This window comes from Pelodiscus sinensis, chromosome 4 (assembly GCF_052426305.1).
Source record: "Pelodiscus sinensis isolate ZL-2025 chromosome 4, ASM5242630v1, whole genome shotgun sequence".
NCBI lineage: Eukaryota > Metazoa > Chordata > Testudines > Trionychidae > Pelodiscus > Pelodiscus sinensis.
Genome location: NC_143055.1, coordinates 128,057,801 through 128,074,836, shown reverse-complemented (window position 1 = coordinate 128,074,836; position 17,036 = coordinate 128,057,801). Strand labels below are relative to the sequence as shown.

The 17,036-nt window shown below is 49.2% G+C and overlaps 1 protein-coding gene across 4 annotated transcripts in view; it reads left to right on the top strand.

Annotated features, from left to right (window-relative positions):
• Positions 1–17,036, top strand: part of SEPTIN11 (septin 11) — a 119,888-nt gene that overhangs the window by 78,130 nt on the left and 24,722 nt on the right. For all 4 annotated transcript variants that reach the window (XM_075929447.2, XM_075929448.2, XM_075929446.2 and 1 more), the window contains exons 4-7: positions 2,415–2,601; positions 5,573–5,734; positions 9,103–9,199; positions 11,706–11,874. In XM_075929447.2, coding sequence (XP_075785562.1) covers positions 2,415–2,601; positions 5,573–5,734; positions 9,103–9,199; positions 11,706–11,874 — 615 coding nt within the window. The remainder of the gene's footprint in view (positions 1–2,414; positions 2,602–5,572; positions 5,735–9,102; positions 9,200–11,705; positions 11,875–17,036) is intronic.

Here is a 17,036-nt window from a genome sequence, read left to right as displayed (position 1 = left end):
TTCTGAACCTCGGTTCGAGGAAGGAGCTCAATCAACTGTGCAGCTGAGTGTAAATGAATTTGATCTAAACTGCATAGGATGGTAATTTGTATTAAATAATATTGCTTCATTTAGAATTTAGAAAGCACTGGTTAGTCCTCCACTAGAGAATCCACGCCAGAGGCTAGCAGGTAGCTATTATCGCTCTTTGCTGAAGGGGAAAAAATTGACACGGCGAGTGAAGTGACTTGCCGACAGGTCGTTCAAGTCGGTGACGGAGCTGGCATGGGCGGTAGGGGAAGGCTCAGCTAGGAAAGGCAAGCCCCCCGCCTCGCCCCGCCCTTTCTGCCAGAGGCTCCACCCATCTGCCTGAGACCCCACCCCTTCAGCCACCTCTCCCTGGGCCCAGAGCCGGGCCCCGCCCTGAAGCCAGATTCTTGCTGGCCAGCTGGAGGGCCAGGAGTGCTGTGCTGCAGTTTTGGGAAGGCAATACCTTCCCTTGCCTGCATTACCTGCCACCCATGAAAGCTGGGACTCACATTTTGGCCGTTCTGACTCAGTGCCCATTCCTTCAGATCTCAGCATGAGAGCGCTCCCTGATTACACTGTGCTGGCAGCAATGGGATGGGGATGGGTTTTAGTGTGGATGCAGATTTTCTCTTTGTAGAGAAGAAATAAACATTCTGTTCCATGCACGTTCCAACACACTGCAGAGATGACCGGTTTTTAGAATTTCTAGGCAGCCCAACTGTGCCGCCCAAATAGACAGACATTCGTACACTTAAACACGCTTCTGCCTTCTGCTGGGATCCCTTTGCCCCTGCAAAGTCACCCTCGGTATTTTACGGTCGTGAGGCTTGTCTTAATCATTTCTGTCCCTCGATGGAAAACGTCCCTCTAGAGCCACGGGACTGGTTGGTTAGTTGTGTTTTTGAAAAGCCACTGCCTTTTTTAAAAACATCCCTGTTGGCTGCAATTGCACCAAAATGCCGTGTGTGTGTGTGGTGTGTACTATCTTCGCTTCGCTCCTTCTGCTCAGTGGCTGCTGTTAACCCACACACTGTGTGCTTTCCTGCCAAGGAGAAGTGACACGTGTGGCGTGTGCCGACCGTAGGCAGCTCTGTGCTTTGAGCGCTGCCATATGCGCGCAAACTGGAAGGCAGGCAAGGCAGAGAAGGAGCAGGTGTTCACTATGGGGACATGGGCGACTTGTTACTGCTGGGTCACTTTGCATTTGATCATTCAACAGCCAGCTGGAGTAAATGGCATTTACTGGAGTCTCTCAGACTTCACTCTCCTGAGCTCCTGGAGAGAGGCAGCCAGGGCGTGAGGGGGGATGGGAAAGCTGTTGTTCTGTCTCTGCACAATCCAAGACTCGTGACTACAGCAGCCGGCACCACCAGATGATTTTCCAGCCCGTTTTGGTGACCCCTTTGTTCAGTGTCTTTAATTTCAGGCCGCGAGCGGACACCCACAGCCACTTCTACAGTACGCTAGTCTCTGCGGCCTCCTTGGATCGCCTGGCTCAGATCAGACAATGGTGCCCCGGGGATCAGGGGCGGATATAGGGCAGGGCAAGTGGGGCTGTGTGTGGCTAGTTGGCTCGTGAAATTATTCATGTTTTCAGACTAAAGTGGCTAGTTCGGGGTAGCAGTAGCTACTGCTTCAGGACTGGCTGGCCACCACAGATTTACACTGTGTCCAATTGACTGAGTGCCCATGAGCTGCAGGAAAGATTAAATGAAGTCAGTTAAACACAGTTTTCTAACCAGGGTAAGAATATGGGTAATTGCTCTCGGAGCATGTCTGGGCAGACCGGAGGGAGACTCAAATGAATGCCTTCCAAGCAGGAGAGGCCCTTGTGTGTCCCATGGGTTGCCAACTTTTGTTGTCTTTACTGGGAACTAGGAATGCTCAGCTCCTCACAGGATCAGTCCCTACCCTGGAAACCAATCAGTAGCAGGTAGTTTGAACAGCACTAACTAAAGCAGGGCCTGTGACTCCCTCCTCTGAAAGCCCAGTCCAGAGCGGACCAGGCTGCATTGACAGCAGCATCTCCAGTACAGCTGTCAAACAAATATGGCTTCTCTGCTCTGCGATCCAAACTCTGGAGAAGCGGGGTTCTCCTGGGTAAGTCTCTCTCCCCAGCCAGGAGAGTGAAACAGCTGGGGTCAGAATGAGTGTGTGTGTGGGGGGGAAGGGGGGGGGGGGGCGGTTTCTTCATCAACTGTATCTTGATGCAGACAGGCAAGTGGTTTGTGCTGTAGAGTGTCTCGAGGAAATCTGTCCTCTTTCGGGATGATTTGAAAGCCCCAGTTGCCAGCCACTCTGTCTGAGCTCTTGTCTGATGCGTTTTCTTCGGGTAGCCCTGGCCTAACGTACCCACAGTCAATGCCCTGATCTGAAAAGACGTTTTTTCTTCCCCACTTTTTCAGCTACAAGCCCATCGTGGAATATATCGACACTCAGTTTGAAGCCTACCTGCAGGAGGAGCTGAAGATCAAGCGCTCGCTGTTTAATTACCACGACACAAGGATTCATGCCTGCCTTTATTTCATCGCACCCACTGGACACTCGCTGAAGTCTCTAGACCTGGTCACCATGAAGAAGCTTGACAGCAAGGTGTGTGCTGCCCATCTCCTGACCCTGGGATGCCCCTCCTGCTGCTGCCACTTAATTGGGCATCCATGCCACGGAACTAGCAAAAGGGGAATGGAAAACACCCGTTTGCTGGGAAGGGACAGGAGTGCAGGGAAGGTTTAAAACAGCTTGTCGGCTTGCTAGGTGGCTAGAGGCAGGTTAGCACCAGTGAATGTCTAACGGCTCACCAGGAACAGGGGTTTGGGCAAAAATCGGTGTCCTTGTTCATCCAAACCGGTCCACCGTGTTCAGGGAGAACATCATCAGCCACGTTGCTCCCGCTAGCCCCAAACGAGCAGCGATCCTGAAGCAGGCAGCTGCGCATGAACCTGCCATCAAGGATGGCCCTCGTTTCATGCTGAGAGCGCTACGTTTTTGGTGTTGCAGGGCGTCAGCTCTGTGTTGCTGCACACGCCCCCTCAATGCTCCTCAAAGGCAAGAGACCATGCTGGCACTGAACGCAGTTAGTTGTTGTGGCTCAGCAGTTCTGCGCTGCAGGCAAAACCAACCGTACTGAAGATACAGCCAAAGGATCTATTTGGGGGCTAGGAGAGAGAGGGCTGATTTAGCCCTTAGATGCGTAAAGAAAAGTTCACATGCCAATTTCTCATGTTCAGGAGCATCTTTTTGTATTGAAAAGGGAGGTAGAAAGCCAAGCCCACTTGAAAGGAAGCTGGTGTGGCTACATAGTTAGTGCCTGCTGCACATCCGCACTGTGATGTGGTCAGCGGCTTGCTTTCTGGTTTGTAATGCGCACAAGGCAGGAAAGCAGGCAGCTGGAGCTCTCCATTTCAGATGCGTAGAACCACCCATGCCTGTTGAGTAGCATGGGCCCAAGAGCCATGAAGAATTGGTAATAGGTTGCCTGATGGTGGTGATGTGGGTACAGTATGGAGCTGGTTTTTCCTGTGCTTGCAGAGAGTGGCTGAGGATTTGCCTGTATTTGGCACTGATATTGACGTTTTCCCTGGACGGGGATTAGTTGCTGACACAGAGCCATCTGCAGAAGGAAATTAGTTTCTGTAATTTTAAGAGGATTTTCAAGTACTGTATTTAAATTTTCTCCATATAGGTCAAAATTAACATCTTCCTTGCTGTAGCGGTGTTTTATATTGCCACTGGTCAGAACAGAAAGAAGGCTACTCATTAATCGTAGGTAGCACCTAGCGGTGTGGGCATTTCAGAGTGGGTTTAAAAGGCTCTGAGTAGTAAACGCTACATTTAACCTATGGCTGGATTGAGCTGGATTGGCCAGACCCTTGAGGGACTATAAGCGTGTTACCACAGCCAGTAATCTAGGGCAAGAGAGCGAGCAAGAAAAGGATACGTAGAGCATCTTCGTTTCACAGCAGAGCGGTGGCCTGCACGTAGCTTCCTGAACACCATGACCCCGTGATCCTCTGAGCTCCACCTAGCTCCATCTGAGGATCTGGCTCTGTGTCAAGTTTGTTTTTATATGTACTTGGTATTTGCCGAGTTAGATGCCACTCCCGGAGGCAATCGGAGAGGGAGCCGTGACGGTCTCTAAGGTGCCACAGGACTCCTGGTTGTTTTTGCAGATAAACACCAACAGATTTATTTGGCAAAAGCTTCCGTGGGCGCAAAGACCCACTTTGTCAGATGCACTGGAGTGGAAACTAGAGGCAGCATAGCAGATGGAAAGGAGGGAGTTACCTTGTCAAGTGGAGGACCAATGCTCACTAAGCCAATTCAGTCGGGGTGGGTGTGACCCAACTTTGAATAGGGACTAGGCATGGCTGGCTCACTACAAAAGCCCTTTTTTCCTCTCTTGGTATTCACCCCCCCTCCTCAGCCCCTGGGAGTGGGTCACATCCACCCTGATGGGAATTGACCTGGTTGGCACTGGTGCTCCACTTGACAAGGTAACTCCCTCTTTTTCATGTGTCAGGGGATCTATGCTGCCTCTGTAAGTCCCACTCCAGTGCATCTGACAGAATGGATCTTTGCCCATGGAAGCTTATGCCCAAATAAATGTGTTTGTATCTAAGGTGCTACAGGACTCCTTGTAGTTTTCCCCTAGGCAGTGTGTAGTATAGGGTGTGCAAACTTCATTAGTAGGGAAGAGGTACAAGGTAAAAAAACAGGAAAGAAACAATAAAGGGACAATTCATCTCTGTACCAATCCCTACGCCTTGTTCCTCTGATGTGAACATTTCCTTTTAATAAGAGGCTGTAGATGTTAGGAATGTAAGTGAGTTGTTGACCAACCGATAAGCTTAGGCTTATCGACAAGTCGAGTCAACTACTTGACTACTCGCATTCCCCTCTCTCCTTTGCTGCCTCTGTATCAGAGGCAGCAGTGTGGTGGGGGGGATGTGAGGAGGAAGGTTGCCACAAAGCAGCCCCTGTCCATGGGAGTTCCCAGCACCATGCTAGGACAGAGGCTGCTGAACCTGGCATAAGCTAGGATTGAGCAAGCTTGGCTCACGTCGGGTCCAGGAGCAACTCCCACTGCGGCTCTGCATTTTAAATGTAATATTTCTAGTAGATGTGCCTGAGTGTAAATCTCTAGACTATTTTCTGCAGGTAAACCTTAGAGTATTCAAGCTTTCTGCAGATCTGAAGCGGATGAATGCCTGGATGGTAATGTCCAGTCTGCGTGTCTGCATTTCCATTCCGTCCCAGTTAAAAAAGAAAACCGCAGCTACAAAAGAGGAAATACTGTATTGCCAGATACTACTGGCTTGTTAATGGAGCACTACTCTCCACGTGAAAAGCAATTGGCGCTGTCCTGCCAAAGGCAATGCTACTAGCTTCAACGCCAAAAGAAATCCAATGAGTCGGAGGGGCCGACAATTCCTGTTCCAATAGAAAGTTGGTATTGCCTCGCTGTTCCGTGTGCATTGTCCTCCTCTGGTTGAACCTATTGAGGGAGGCGTCCTTTAAGAGGCCACTGGCAAAGTAAAATGACAGCCCTCTCTTTGCCTTGCAGGTCAACATTATCCCTATCATAGCCAAAGCCGATACGATTGCAAAAAACGAGTTACATAAATTCAAGAGTAAAATCATGAGCGAACTGGTCAGCAATGGAGTTCAGATCTATCAGTTCCCAACAGATGAAGAGACGGTGGCGGAGATAAATGCTACGATGAGTGTAAGTCTTGCTTGCCTGGATCCATCAGTGCTTACCCTCAGGGCCGGGAATGCTGCATCCTTTTGCTTTTCTAATTGAAACTCAAATAGGAGCCGGTAAAGAGAGATGGATGGAAACCGCTCTCCACGCCGGTCAGCAGGACTTCGTAGCACAGAATGGGGTGGGGAGAGGAGAGGGAGAGCTGATACATATTTAAAAACCTTGACAGCAAGTCTCTGCTGATCACGTCCTTCCCATATGCTTTCCCCACTGCTAAGTATTCATATCCTGGGAGGGCCGAGTGATGAAATGATCAAGATTCAGAGCAAGGTCTCCTGTTCCCAGGCCCCCAGAGCTGTTTGTTCCTGGGATTTTGTTCCTGGGGGGAGGGTTAGAATCAGGCGGCTGGTTCTCTGGTGCCGAGGGGAGCAGTCCTGAGTGGTGCTGTGGTTAGAGGAGTGGAGACTGCTGGCAACGGGCCTACGTCAGCACCAAACTGCTCCAGTGGTAGCAAGGAGAGGTGTTAGGGAAAAGAAAATCAGTGCAGACAGGCCTTTGCCCAAGGGTTAGGCAGGGAAGACACGAATTGCACCTTGTTTGCAAAAGCAGACAAGGAAACCGAGCCGTTCTGCCTCTCGCTATTATAGTAGCACATTGAGGGCCCCGGCCAAGATCAGGGCCCCATCGTGCTAGGGATGGTGCCTATACATAGTGTTGAATCTATCCCCTCCTCTAGTCCAGAGCACCTGGCTGCTAGAGGCTAGGGCCACCCAGAGCTTGGGGTTACTTCCCTGAACATCTAGGCTAAGAGCCATCTCTAGATGCATGTATCCTCCATGAACTTAACCAGTTCTTTGTCTGAACTCAGGTATGCTTTGCTCTCCTTGGAGAGGGCACGGGTTTAATGCTCCCGCACTGTTCTTTCCCCCTGATGCTGCAGGCGGACTGGCTGAGTCGTGTCTGCACCCAGATCTTGTTTGGTCTGTTTTTTTTGGTAGCGAGAACCATTCTTTTGAGGAGAGCCACCGTTTCTGCCGTTCCAACAACTTAGCTCATGGCTGCGGCTTGTGCTGTCTAAGAGCACGTTAGCGGGGCATGTCTCTAGCCACACTACATGCAAGGAAATTACTTCTGTTTTGTTATATTTAAAAAAATATCTATTGAAGCTTGTGCCTTGAGAATCTCTCTGGAGCCTGCTGCTGTATTAAGAGCACCTTACAAATATTAAGGGCCACGTTGTGTCCCAGGGCCACAAGTTGAACCAGGCCTCCTGTTTCCCAGAAGGCCGTCCTTGCTCTCTGTGGTGCCAGCACTAAACTGCAAGTTGTCCTCTGCGGCTATGTCTATGCTAAATGGAAGATCCACATGGCCGCAATCGATCTTTCAGAATTTGAGTTAGCGAGTCTAGTTAAGGCTCACTAAATCAAACTCAGAGGGTGTCCCGGTTGGCGGCCAGTACTCCTGCTTGTGTCTCACGCTACGGGGACAGCAGAGAAACTCGAAACAAGGCACGTCGACTCCAGCTATGTAATGGAGTTGTGTATCTTGATTCGACCTTCTCCTTAGTGCCCAAGGGTCCTTCCTAGAACTCTGAACATACAGTTGCATATTGAAGGGCCTGAGGCTACGTCCGCTCTGCGCTGGGAGCGAGGATCCCAGCACAGTGTAGACAAGCAGGCACTAGGTCTGCTTGAGCTCAGAGGTAGCACAGGCTGTGACTAGGGCTAGCTTAGTATGTAGGGAGCCTGTGTTCCCGGGTGGCTAGGGCTAGTTTAGTGTGTAGGGAGCCTGTGTTCCCGGGTGGCTAGCCTGCGCCACTGCCTACCCTGCTGTTGTTAGTGCTCCTAGCGTATGTGTTTACCCCGGCTTTGAAACACTCGCGGCTGCAGTGTGGATGTAGCCTGTGTGCTTAGCTGCTCTAGGAGAGGAGCAGGGGCTGAGCAGGGTGAAATCTGGCCCTCTCCATGTCGTGGTGGGAGAGCAGGATTCAGAGAGGAAAGGGGGCAAAGTGCCAGTGGGTTTGTGCCTGGCACAGTGCAGAGCTCAGCCCACATGGCAGCGAGGAAGGGAGGGAGAGGCAGGCGCAGGGGGTGGGCTGGGGAGAAGAAGCACATCCCGCTTCTCTTAACTTGTGCCCCTTTGGAGCGGAGGGGGCAGCTGTTGTTGCTGCAGCTGCTCCATGGCCCCGCAGGGCGGGCTCTTGGCTTGGCTGCCCTGGCTGGGTACTGGCCTCCAGACTTCCTGCTCTGCGCCCTTTCAGAGGACAGGCTGTGGAAATGTGCACGGGCCCAGCTCTCCCGATGCTCACGCACGGGCCTAGCTTGCTCTTGGCAGGGGTTTTGCTTCTGAAAACCCATTCGAGCACGCGGGGAATTCCAAGTGCAGCTCTTCCAGCTGCTGGGATGGTCTGAAATCCCCTTTCAGGGCTTTGATCCAGCTGCTCCCGGCTCTCTTCTCCCTTCTCCCCAAGCAGCATGGTGAGGACGTCTCCATCTCTTTTCCCTGCCTTCTCCCCGCTCAGACTCGGGTGTTCTCCTTACCAGCTAGCACAACTGGCCATAGTGGGTCACTAGAGGCAGCGGATTGGGGGTGAGCTGCAAATTCACACTCTTGTGCGGGCACACGCTCACTAGCAGGGAGGAACTGTGAGGAAGGCTGCCCCCTGCTGGTGGTGCAGTTGACTGGACCTGGCGGTGGTCCAGTTCCATACGGCTGTGCAGCCTTGCCCGTGCTTGGAAGATGGAACAGTTACTTCCAGCTAGTGCAAATTGCTGAATTAAAAGGCTTGAGCAACTATTTAATTTTTAACTTGTGTTTTAAATGAGCCCTTCTGAGAAGCACGGTTGTTTTTACTGTGAAATGTTTGATTGTCTTTAATATTCGCATTCATTTTCATTTCGATAGCCTTTGTGCGAAGGGCAGCGGAACCAGGCTAGAAACGTTAGTATGGTCGCCCGATAGACACAGAGCGAAAAGAAAATTCATTACTTTCCTATTTGCGGGATTTAATTGCTGTCCCATCTCAAATAATAGAGGGGTGAAGTTTGTTATGAAAACGAGCATGTTGGATGGGAAGCTGCAGGGAAGTGCACTAATCTTTAACTGTAAAGTCCATGTTATAATGAAATGCAAGTGCTGTGGTTTAGTTGGACTTTTTTGGGGGGAAGGGGGCCTCATCTGTTTTGGATTTTTCCCCTCTGAATGGAGAGCACGCCTCTGATCTAGAGCCTCCATTGATCATCCAGAGACAGCAGCTGGATTACAAAGACACTTTAGTGACTTTAAATAAAAAATTATAGCTGCTGTAGTAAACAGAGCTTTCTTCCAAAACCCGCGCTGGCAAAGCAACAGAGGAAATCCCTGATCTCTTTGTGCCTTTGCTTTTGTAGGTCCACCTTCCCTTTGCTGTGGTTGGCAGCACTGAAGAAGTGAAGATTGGCAATAAGATGAGCAAGGCCAGGCAATATCCATGGGGGGTCGTGCAAGGTATGTCAAAAGAGAAACTTGTTTTATGCTGTCCAGTTTGAAACACAAACTTCTGATCAGTGGAAGCTGCCTGCCAATTTCTGCCCCTGGGTAGTAAGAATTTTGTAGTGCTCAGGGTCACAAAAAGCCAATTGAAAAGCAAAACAAAACAGGGCTTCACCAGCACTTCTTAACCTAGAGGTTTGTCACTTGTGGACGGCTTGAGTCTATCACCTGACTGCCTTATCCGGGAAGTGCAAGTTAGAATTAAGAGATGCTAGCAAATACTTAATTTGTAAGGTTTTTTTTTTTTATGGTCTCTTTGTATGATCCTGGCATTTCTGTGCCAGCAAACTACCTCTGAGTAGTAGGGAATAGTCAGCCAGTTGAATGGTTTGTCGTATTCTCTCTCTCTCAGGGGAATTTTCAAAAAGTACACAGCTGGGATCAGAGTTTTTGTGAAAATCTCACCCTGAAAGTCTAACAAAATGCCCAGAAGGCCAAATTCTCCCTTTGGATGTGCTGGTTCCTCTGAAGTCATTGGACACCCCATGTATATGTTCCGGAGTAGAATTTGTCTACGTTGCATGGGTCTATGGGAGTAGGGTGTGTGGACCATACTTGAGTGTCCCCACTGCACTGTAAACCTGTGTTTATAGTTGCTGGACCCAGCTCTCATGGCTGTGCTAGTGCATCCACGCTGCACTCCTTATACTTGCTGATTCAGATCTGCTACTTGAGCTGTGTCTACACTGCAAAATGCTAAGGGTTGGACCCCAGTCTCAGTAGGAATCTCGCTCTGACCCACCATTCTAGCAGGGTTCTAGAGTTATTGTTGATCTGAGTTAGACTGAATTGTGTGTGATCTGCAGTGAAGCTTGGACTAAAATCTGAGTCCTACCTCAGCATTAGTGTGCAGCATGGGGCAGATCTACACTAGGGGGAAATACTGATCCAAGCTACATTACTTGAGTTGCATTAGTAACGATGTAGCTTCGATCTACGTATCCCGGGGTCTACACTGTGCTGCGTCAATGGGAGAAACTCTCCTGTCAACTCCCCTTACTCATCTCATTCCACTGGAGTACCAGAGTTGATGTCTTAGCAATTGGCAGTCAATTTAGTGGGTCTTCACTAGACCTGCTAAATCAACCCCCGGTGGGTCAATTACTACAGCATCGATCCTAACTGTAGTGGAGACAAACTCTTAATAAGCCAACCCAGAACACTGGTAAAACCTAGGTCCTGCAGTCGATCCCCACTGCAGCCCCCCAAGTGGTAGCAAATGTGGATGCCATGAAATGGTGAGGGCTTGGTTCCTTTTATCACCATGCTGCTGAATCCAGCCAGTGCTGGTATGTGGATGCCTTGAAACACAGGCACTCAAGCAGGGTGGACACAGCTATCCAAATGGACATCCCACTCTTCTCATCTAATCTGCTGAGAACCTTTTGTAAAGATCCTGGCTGCGGTGATCCAAAGCGGAAGACCCTTACCTTGGTAATGGTAATGGTCTAGATCAGGATTTCCCAAAGCATGCTCGATGAAGCCCTGGAGAGTGTCACAGAAATATGAATGATCTTTGTATGACCCTAGTATTTTGTTACTAATTTTCTGATAGTGTTCTTGGAAAAAAAAAATTGTAAGAAATATACAAGAAATAAAAATAGAATGCTGGATCTTTATTGGGTTCCTATTGAATTAAAAATCATGATATTTTAAGGGCTCCATCGAATTTTCATGGTCCCGTAGGGGCTCCGTGGCTGACACAGTTTAAGAAACCCAGGTCTAGACCAAAGAGGAAGCTGAGGGCTTCTGTGGGCTGAGTCTCTAAGAGTATGGTTATTACTGAGAGAGCTGCAAGTCATGAGCGCTCCTCCTGAGGGAATTACTGCTGCCAAGGAATTCACAGGGAATTTTACTTTTTGAATGAAAACTTTTCACTTGTCGCTGGTCACACATTGGCCTCCGCCTCCATTTTATTCTTGGGGACGAAGAAGTAAGAGGAATAGAATCTCTTCCCTCACAAGTGACCCGGTGCAGTAAAAGGCAGGAGTGTTTCCAAAATAATTCCTTCCGCTCTGAGGAGAAAACGGCAGGAAAATGTTCTGTTCCTGTTGATAACACAAGCTGCTGGCTGTGCAACTTGAAACTCGCCAGGCGCTCAAACCACCAACATCTCGGGGTGAATGGGGGTGCAGCAACAAACATTTGGAAATCACATATTAGGCACGTGCCTTGTCCGTTTCTTTTTGTTCCCAGGAAACCTCCTGCTTTATTCCCGTTTACAGTGAAGCCAGTTTACACTGCTCTGCCATGAAATAGAGATTTTGGCCCCTAACTTTTTAACACGGGCACATGGAACTGCAGATAGAAGCAGCATAGACACGTGTCTGTGCACGGTAACTATTAACCATGCTGAGAGAGGAATGGGAAGAGCCCACTGAATCCTGGATGTTACTTTCTTTTGTCTTTATTGATGGGCCATTTTTCTTTCTTTTTCTTTTTTTTCGGGTTACTTTTGTAGTTGAAAACGAAAACCATTGTGACTTTGTGAAGCTGCGTGAGATGCTGATCCGAGTGAACATGGAGGATTTGAGAGAGCAGACGCACACCCGTCACTACGAATTGTACAGGCGTTGTAAGCTGGAAGAAATGGGATTCAAAGACACTGACCCAGATAGCAAACCATTCAGGTATGAAAGCGTAACGAAGTCCATGTGCCTTTGCTGGTGTGAGTCACTTGTGAGGTTTTTTTTTTCCTTCTCTTGTCCTCCTACACGCTTCGCAGGGCTTTGTGTGTGTGTGTTCGCTCTTCCGAATAAGAGTACGTTGCCTGTTGAGTACCCCAAGTCATTCCTGGCTGGTGTGAGTTAGGGGCGTAACAAGGGCAATGCAATCAGCCTCCAGTTTTGCATCTAAGTCAGCCTGCGCCTAAATCTGTGATGCACCTCTGCATTGAGTTGCCAGTCATGAGGGGGCAGCTTATTAACTGTGAAAGAGAATAGCCATGCTAATCTGTGAGATTGCAGGGATCGGTGCCAGCCGGAAAGCTGTTTGCAAACAGGTTTTCTTTCTGATCCGTGGCAACGTAAAGCCCCGGCGTGTTCCATGTAGCACAAGGCCTCTCTCCCCAATGCTAGCATAATATCATTGGTCTTAATGCAGCGAGAGAGGAGAGCTGGACTTGTGGTTTGGAAGGTAATGTCTGTCCATCAGTCTCTCTCAGGTCCGATTGACACCCGCGTAGCTTCACTGGCTAAGCAAAGTTCTACCCGCAATGAGTGAGAGGAGAGTCATTCCCCTGCTCTTTAACCAGCTTTCAAGTGTGGAGTTGATTTCCTTTCCAGAAGGCAACGACTTAACATGGGCTCAGCCCTTCCCTTGCAGGAATCCCAGGAATTTCCATTGCTTCCTGTGCACTTGAGGCCACTTTTGACCAACTTATAAGTAGAAAGGAAATAGGGAAAGTACCTAATTTTATACATGGGGCGGAGGCTCATGTAAAATACCCCCGTCCTCTTGCCTGGAGTAGCCGTATTTCAGAAATGAGGGAAACGGTCGTTTTGGGGACCGTATCTATTATTCCTCCCAAGACAAACAAACAGGCATTCCTTCCACCCCAAGTATCCTATTTTACGGACCGCACGTCCGCAGCAGTCCTGGGTCCCGGGCTGGTTTACATTTCTCTGTCAGGAGCGGTAAGGGTTCCATTAATCTTAAGCCAAGCTGGATGAGAGACTGCAGCAAACTGTTTACACTAAATAGGATGTTTTGGAACAGAAGCATGTAAATGAGAGGCCCGGATCAGTGAAATGGCAAAAATGCAGGCCACTGCTTCGGCAGACTCTAAGACGGGTGAGCAAATACTGGCGGGGAGGCTGGATTCGGTTCTCCGGGGTTAGCCTCTGGCGGGTCACCGCCACTATATTTACCTGCGCCGCCTCAGGTATAGGCAATTGCATCTCTCATTGGCTGTGGATTGCCATTCCCGGCCAATGGGAGCCATGGATAGCGGTGTCCTGGTCCCTGGTGAACTGCTGCTATTTTATGGCCCACCCCTGCACAAAAAGGCGCTAAAATAGGAGGCGGTGTCTGTACCTAGCACAGGGGTTCCCAACCTGGAGTACGCATACCCCCAGGGGGTACGAGAAGCTTGTCAAGGTGGTACGGGGAATATTTGATAAATAACTAGTTTATCCTAATTGAAATATTCCAAAAGTAGCAGTGTTAGTGAAAAAAGTTGTGGACTCGAGTCTAGAACTTATTTCCTTCATATTGAATAGGGGGTACGGGAACGTTTATTAAAAGCCAAGGGAGTACGGGGTCCAAAAAAGGTTGGGAACCCCTGATCTAGCAGAAGGTTTTTGGGTTTGAGTTTCTTTTTGTTTGCGAAGAGGTAGTCTGTTCCCTACAAAAAAAGACAGCATCCCTCTCCCATTGTATTTCCCTTGTTCCCCATGCATTCTCCTCCTCTTTGTAGAGTCCTTTCCCTGTCCCTTGGGTTATTAGCTGCTGTCAATGTTTAAAATAAAAACTAGATTTTTTAAAAATATTTGACAGTAATTTGAAAACATGTTTTCCTTAATTGGATATAAATGTTCAGATTCTGGGAGTTTTTTGTGGCCTGTAGCTTATGCCTCTTTGTTTGGTAGCTGAAGTAACAGCGTCTCTTGAGAGCTGCAACTGAGAAGTTGCTCAAATCCCAAATGGTCTTGCTTTTGTACTCCTCCCGGCTGGAAGTGAATTTTCCATATGTAATTTTGAATTGCTGGGCCAAATTCTTTGCTGGCCTAACACCAGAGAGCTCAGGGGTGTTGTCCCAACAAAGAATTTGGCCCAGATGAATTCTAGAGACGTCATGGTGTTGTGCTTTTAGAAAATCTGGCCTGGGCAGATTTCAAGGAAGTTGGTGGTATTACATCAACAAACAATTTGGCTTGAGTGAATGTGAAAGTTTTTTCCACAAAGGGTGGGATTTCCCACTGTGGTCGAGGGCCGAACTTTGTTAGGCTCTTCTGCAAATCCCAGTCTAAAATAATAAGATGGTATCAGTAAAAATGAGTAATTTTGTCTGTCGCCAGAAAAAAACTCTCCATGAGTTGGCCGGCCTTCTTCCTTCCACACCACTCTGCTCTTTTGTTGGAGATGTGGTTACCAAGATGTGGGTTGCAAAGCAGGATATGATTAACTGAGTATGGAGTGTGTTCAGTTTTGTTTTGTATGGCTCTGCTGCTCTCTAGAATGCTATCTTGCAACTGCAGCTTCTAAGCGGCACTCAGGGATAAAACTGAAAGCATGCATAGGGAGCCGCTCTGTTGATGAAGGAGGTCGAGTTTTCCAGAGCCTATAATTGGGCACTTAAAGGATTTCAGTTAGAGTTGGGCCAGAACAGAACCATGAGGATCCTGTGGCACTTTAAAGACTAACAGATTTTTGGGGGCGTAAGTGTTCATGGGCAAAACCTCCCACCCAGATGCCGTTGTGGTGGTTTTTAGCCAGGAAAGTTTATCTCTAAAGACTAACAGATTTTTTTGAAGTGCCACAGGACTTCCCGTTGGTTTTGCAGATACAGACTAACAAGGCTCCTCCTCTGAAACAGAACCTTGTATCTAAAATCGAGTGTCAGACCGATTCATTTCCCTACATTTTTACCTGTTATTACCATCCAGATCTAAAGGAAGCCCGTTGCCGTTTTGCCATTCTCAATCGGTGAGAATCTCACGGGAATGGAACCTTACGAGACTGGGAACTAGGAACCCAGCTAGGTCAGCTGGCATCATGAGACAGTCTCTGTTTGCGGCTGATGCTGCAAAAGAGCAACTCGTGAGAACCCATTCCTGCAAGGTGCTAGAAGGACATGAATAAGAGCTGGGTTTGTTCGGCGCTTTGTGCAAGACGAAGCCCAACACTTAGCAATTGGCAGGCTGTCGGGTTGGGCTTGCGGACTAACAAAGATCATCACTGCATGCAATACAAAATAACACACTGGCCCAAAGCAGGGGCAAATGTTTCACTTGGTTTCAATTTTCCCCTTTGTGTTTATGCGTAAAAAGTACGCTGAGTGTAAAAGTAAAATCCATATCATTGGATCTTTAATTAAAATGGTTTGTTCTCAGGAATGCAACATGCAGAAATAGTTGCCCTTGTACAGTAGACTTCTGATAATCCAGCACCTTTGGGATCCAGGGGGTGCCGGATTATTGGATATGCCAGAGTATCAGGAGGTACTCCAGCAGGGGGGCTGACAGGTCTGCTGGACCCACACTGTGACCGGTCGCAGGGGGTGGGGGGGAGGCCAGCGGGGAACGGTGCGGCAAGGGGCGAACCCTCCTTCATTTTGCAGGGAGGCAGGGGAAGCCCTGCACAGCTGCCGGCAACAGGCCAGCTGGGGCTGCAAGCGGCAGGGGCGCTGCTGGGTTGGTCCCGCAGCGCCGCTCAGGTGAGGGGCGGCGCTGCGAGACTAACCCGGCAGCACCCCAGATGCTCTGCCCCTCCGCTTCCCCAAGTTGCCGCTGCCACTTGCAGCCCCAGCTGGCCTGTCGCCGGCGGCTGCGTGGGGCTTCCCCCGCCTCCCTGAAAAACGGTGGAGGGTTCGCCCCTCGCCGCGCCGTTCCCCGTCCACGGGCCAGACACAGTGTGGTCCAGCAGACCCGTCATGGGTATAATCCCCTTCCCTTTTCCGGCCCATGAGTGTGCATGGGGCTCACAGGAGCTCCAATTTCCCGGCTGGCTGGAGCACTCCTGGGTTCCAGTTGGTGCCGGACTATCAGGAGTGCCGGACCACTGGATGCCGGATAATTGGAGTTTTACTGTACTTAGAATCCTAGGGTTGGAAGAGACCTCAGGAGTCATCAAGTCCAGCCCCCTGCCCAAAGCAGGACCAATCCTAACTAAATCAACCCAGCCAGGGCTTTGTCAAGCCAGGACTTAAAAACCCCTAGGGATGGAGATTCCATCACCTCCCTAGGGAACCCATCCCAGGGCTTCACCACCCACCTAGGGAAATAGTTTTTCCTAATATCCAATCTAGACCTTCCCAACCGCAACTTGAGCCCATTGCTCCTCGTTCTGCATCTGCTGTAAGCTATCCTTTAGGATGTTACGTCGTGGTTAATTGGCTAATCAAGTAGTCGATGGAATTTCCATCAACTACTCGATTAGTCGATAAGGGAGGGCAGTGTCAGCACTCACTCCCAGTTCACGCAGGGTCTCCGCACAACAGCCAGCTGCCGCTTTGCATTTGTAAAGGGAAGCTGGCATGAGTGCCGGCCCTTGGGACCAAGGATTCAGCCAACATCCTCTCCTGCCAGCTTCCCTTTCCAAAAGTGGGGGGCTGGGGTGGGGAGGGGTATGAATTACTATCCTTATGACTGAAATTTTTCAGAGCCACCAAAGGGATAAAGTTGATGTGAATTTGGCTTCCAAATCCCCCGAGCGATGACAAATCACAGCTCTTTATATATAGGGCTGGATTTGCCCATTTTATCCCCGTGATGACGTTTCCTGCAGCATCTCCTCACTGGGAAGTAAACCAGAGTCAAGAAACAATTTCCTTTGTGTTGATGGAGGAATGAAGCGATGAAAATGGTAAAAGAGAACGATTCAGAGGAAAAATAATAGCAGCTTTATGAAACCTACCAGCCCAGAATCTGTGTTCTGTTCTGTTGATCCTGCATTTTACAAAGGCTAGTTGCAGGACAAAGAAAAAATGAGGCAAGATGGGGAGCCAACAGAAATGTATGAATGAACAGCTGTGGAAGGCGAATTTGGCAGCTGGATTGCAGTAAATGCATCTGCAGTAGGTGTGCTTGTAGATCCCTTCTCTGAAATTCCGCATCGATATTGAGTGAGGGCC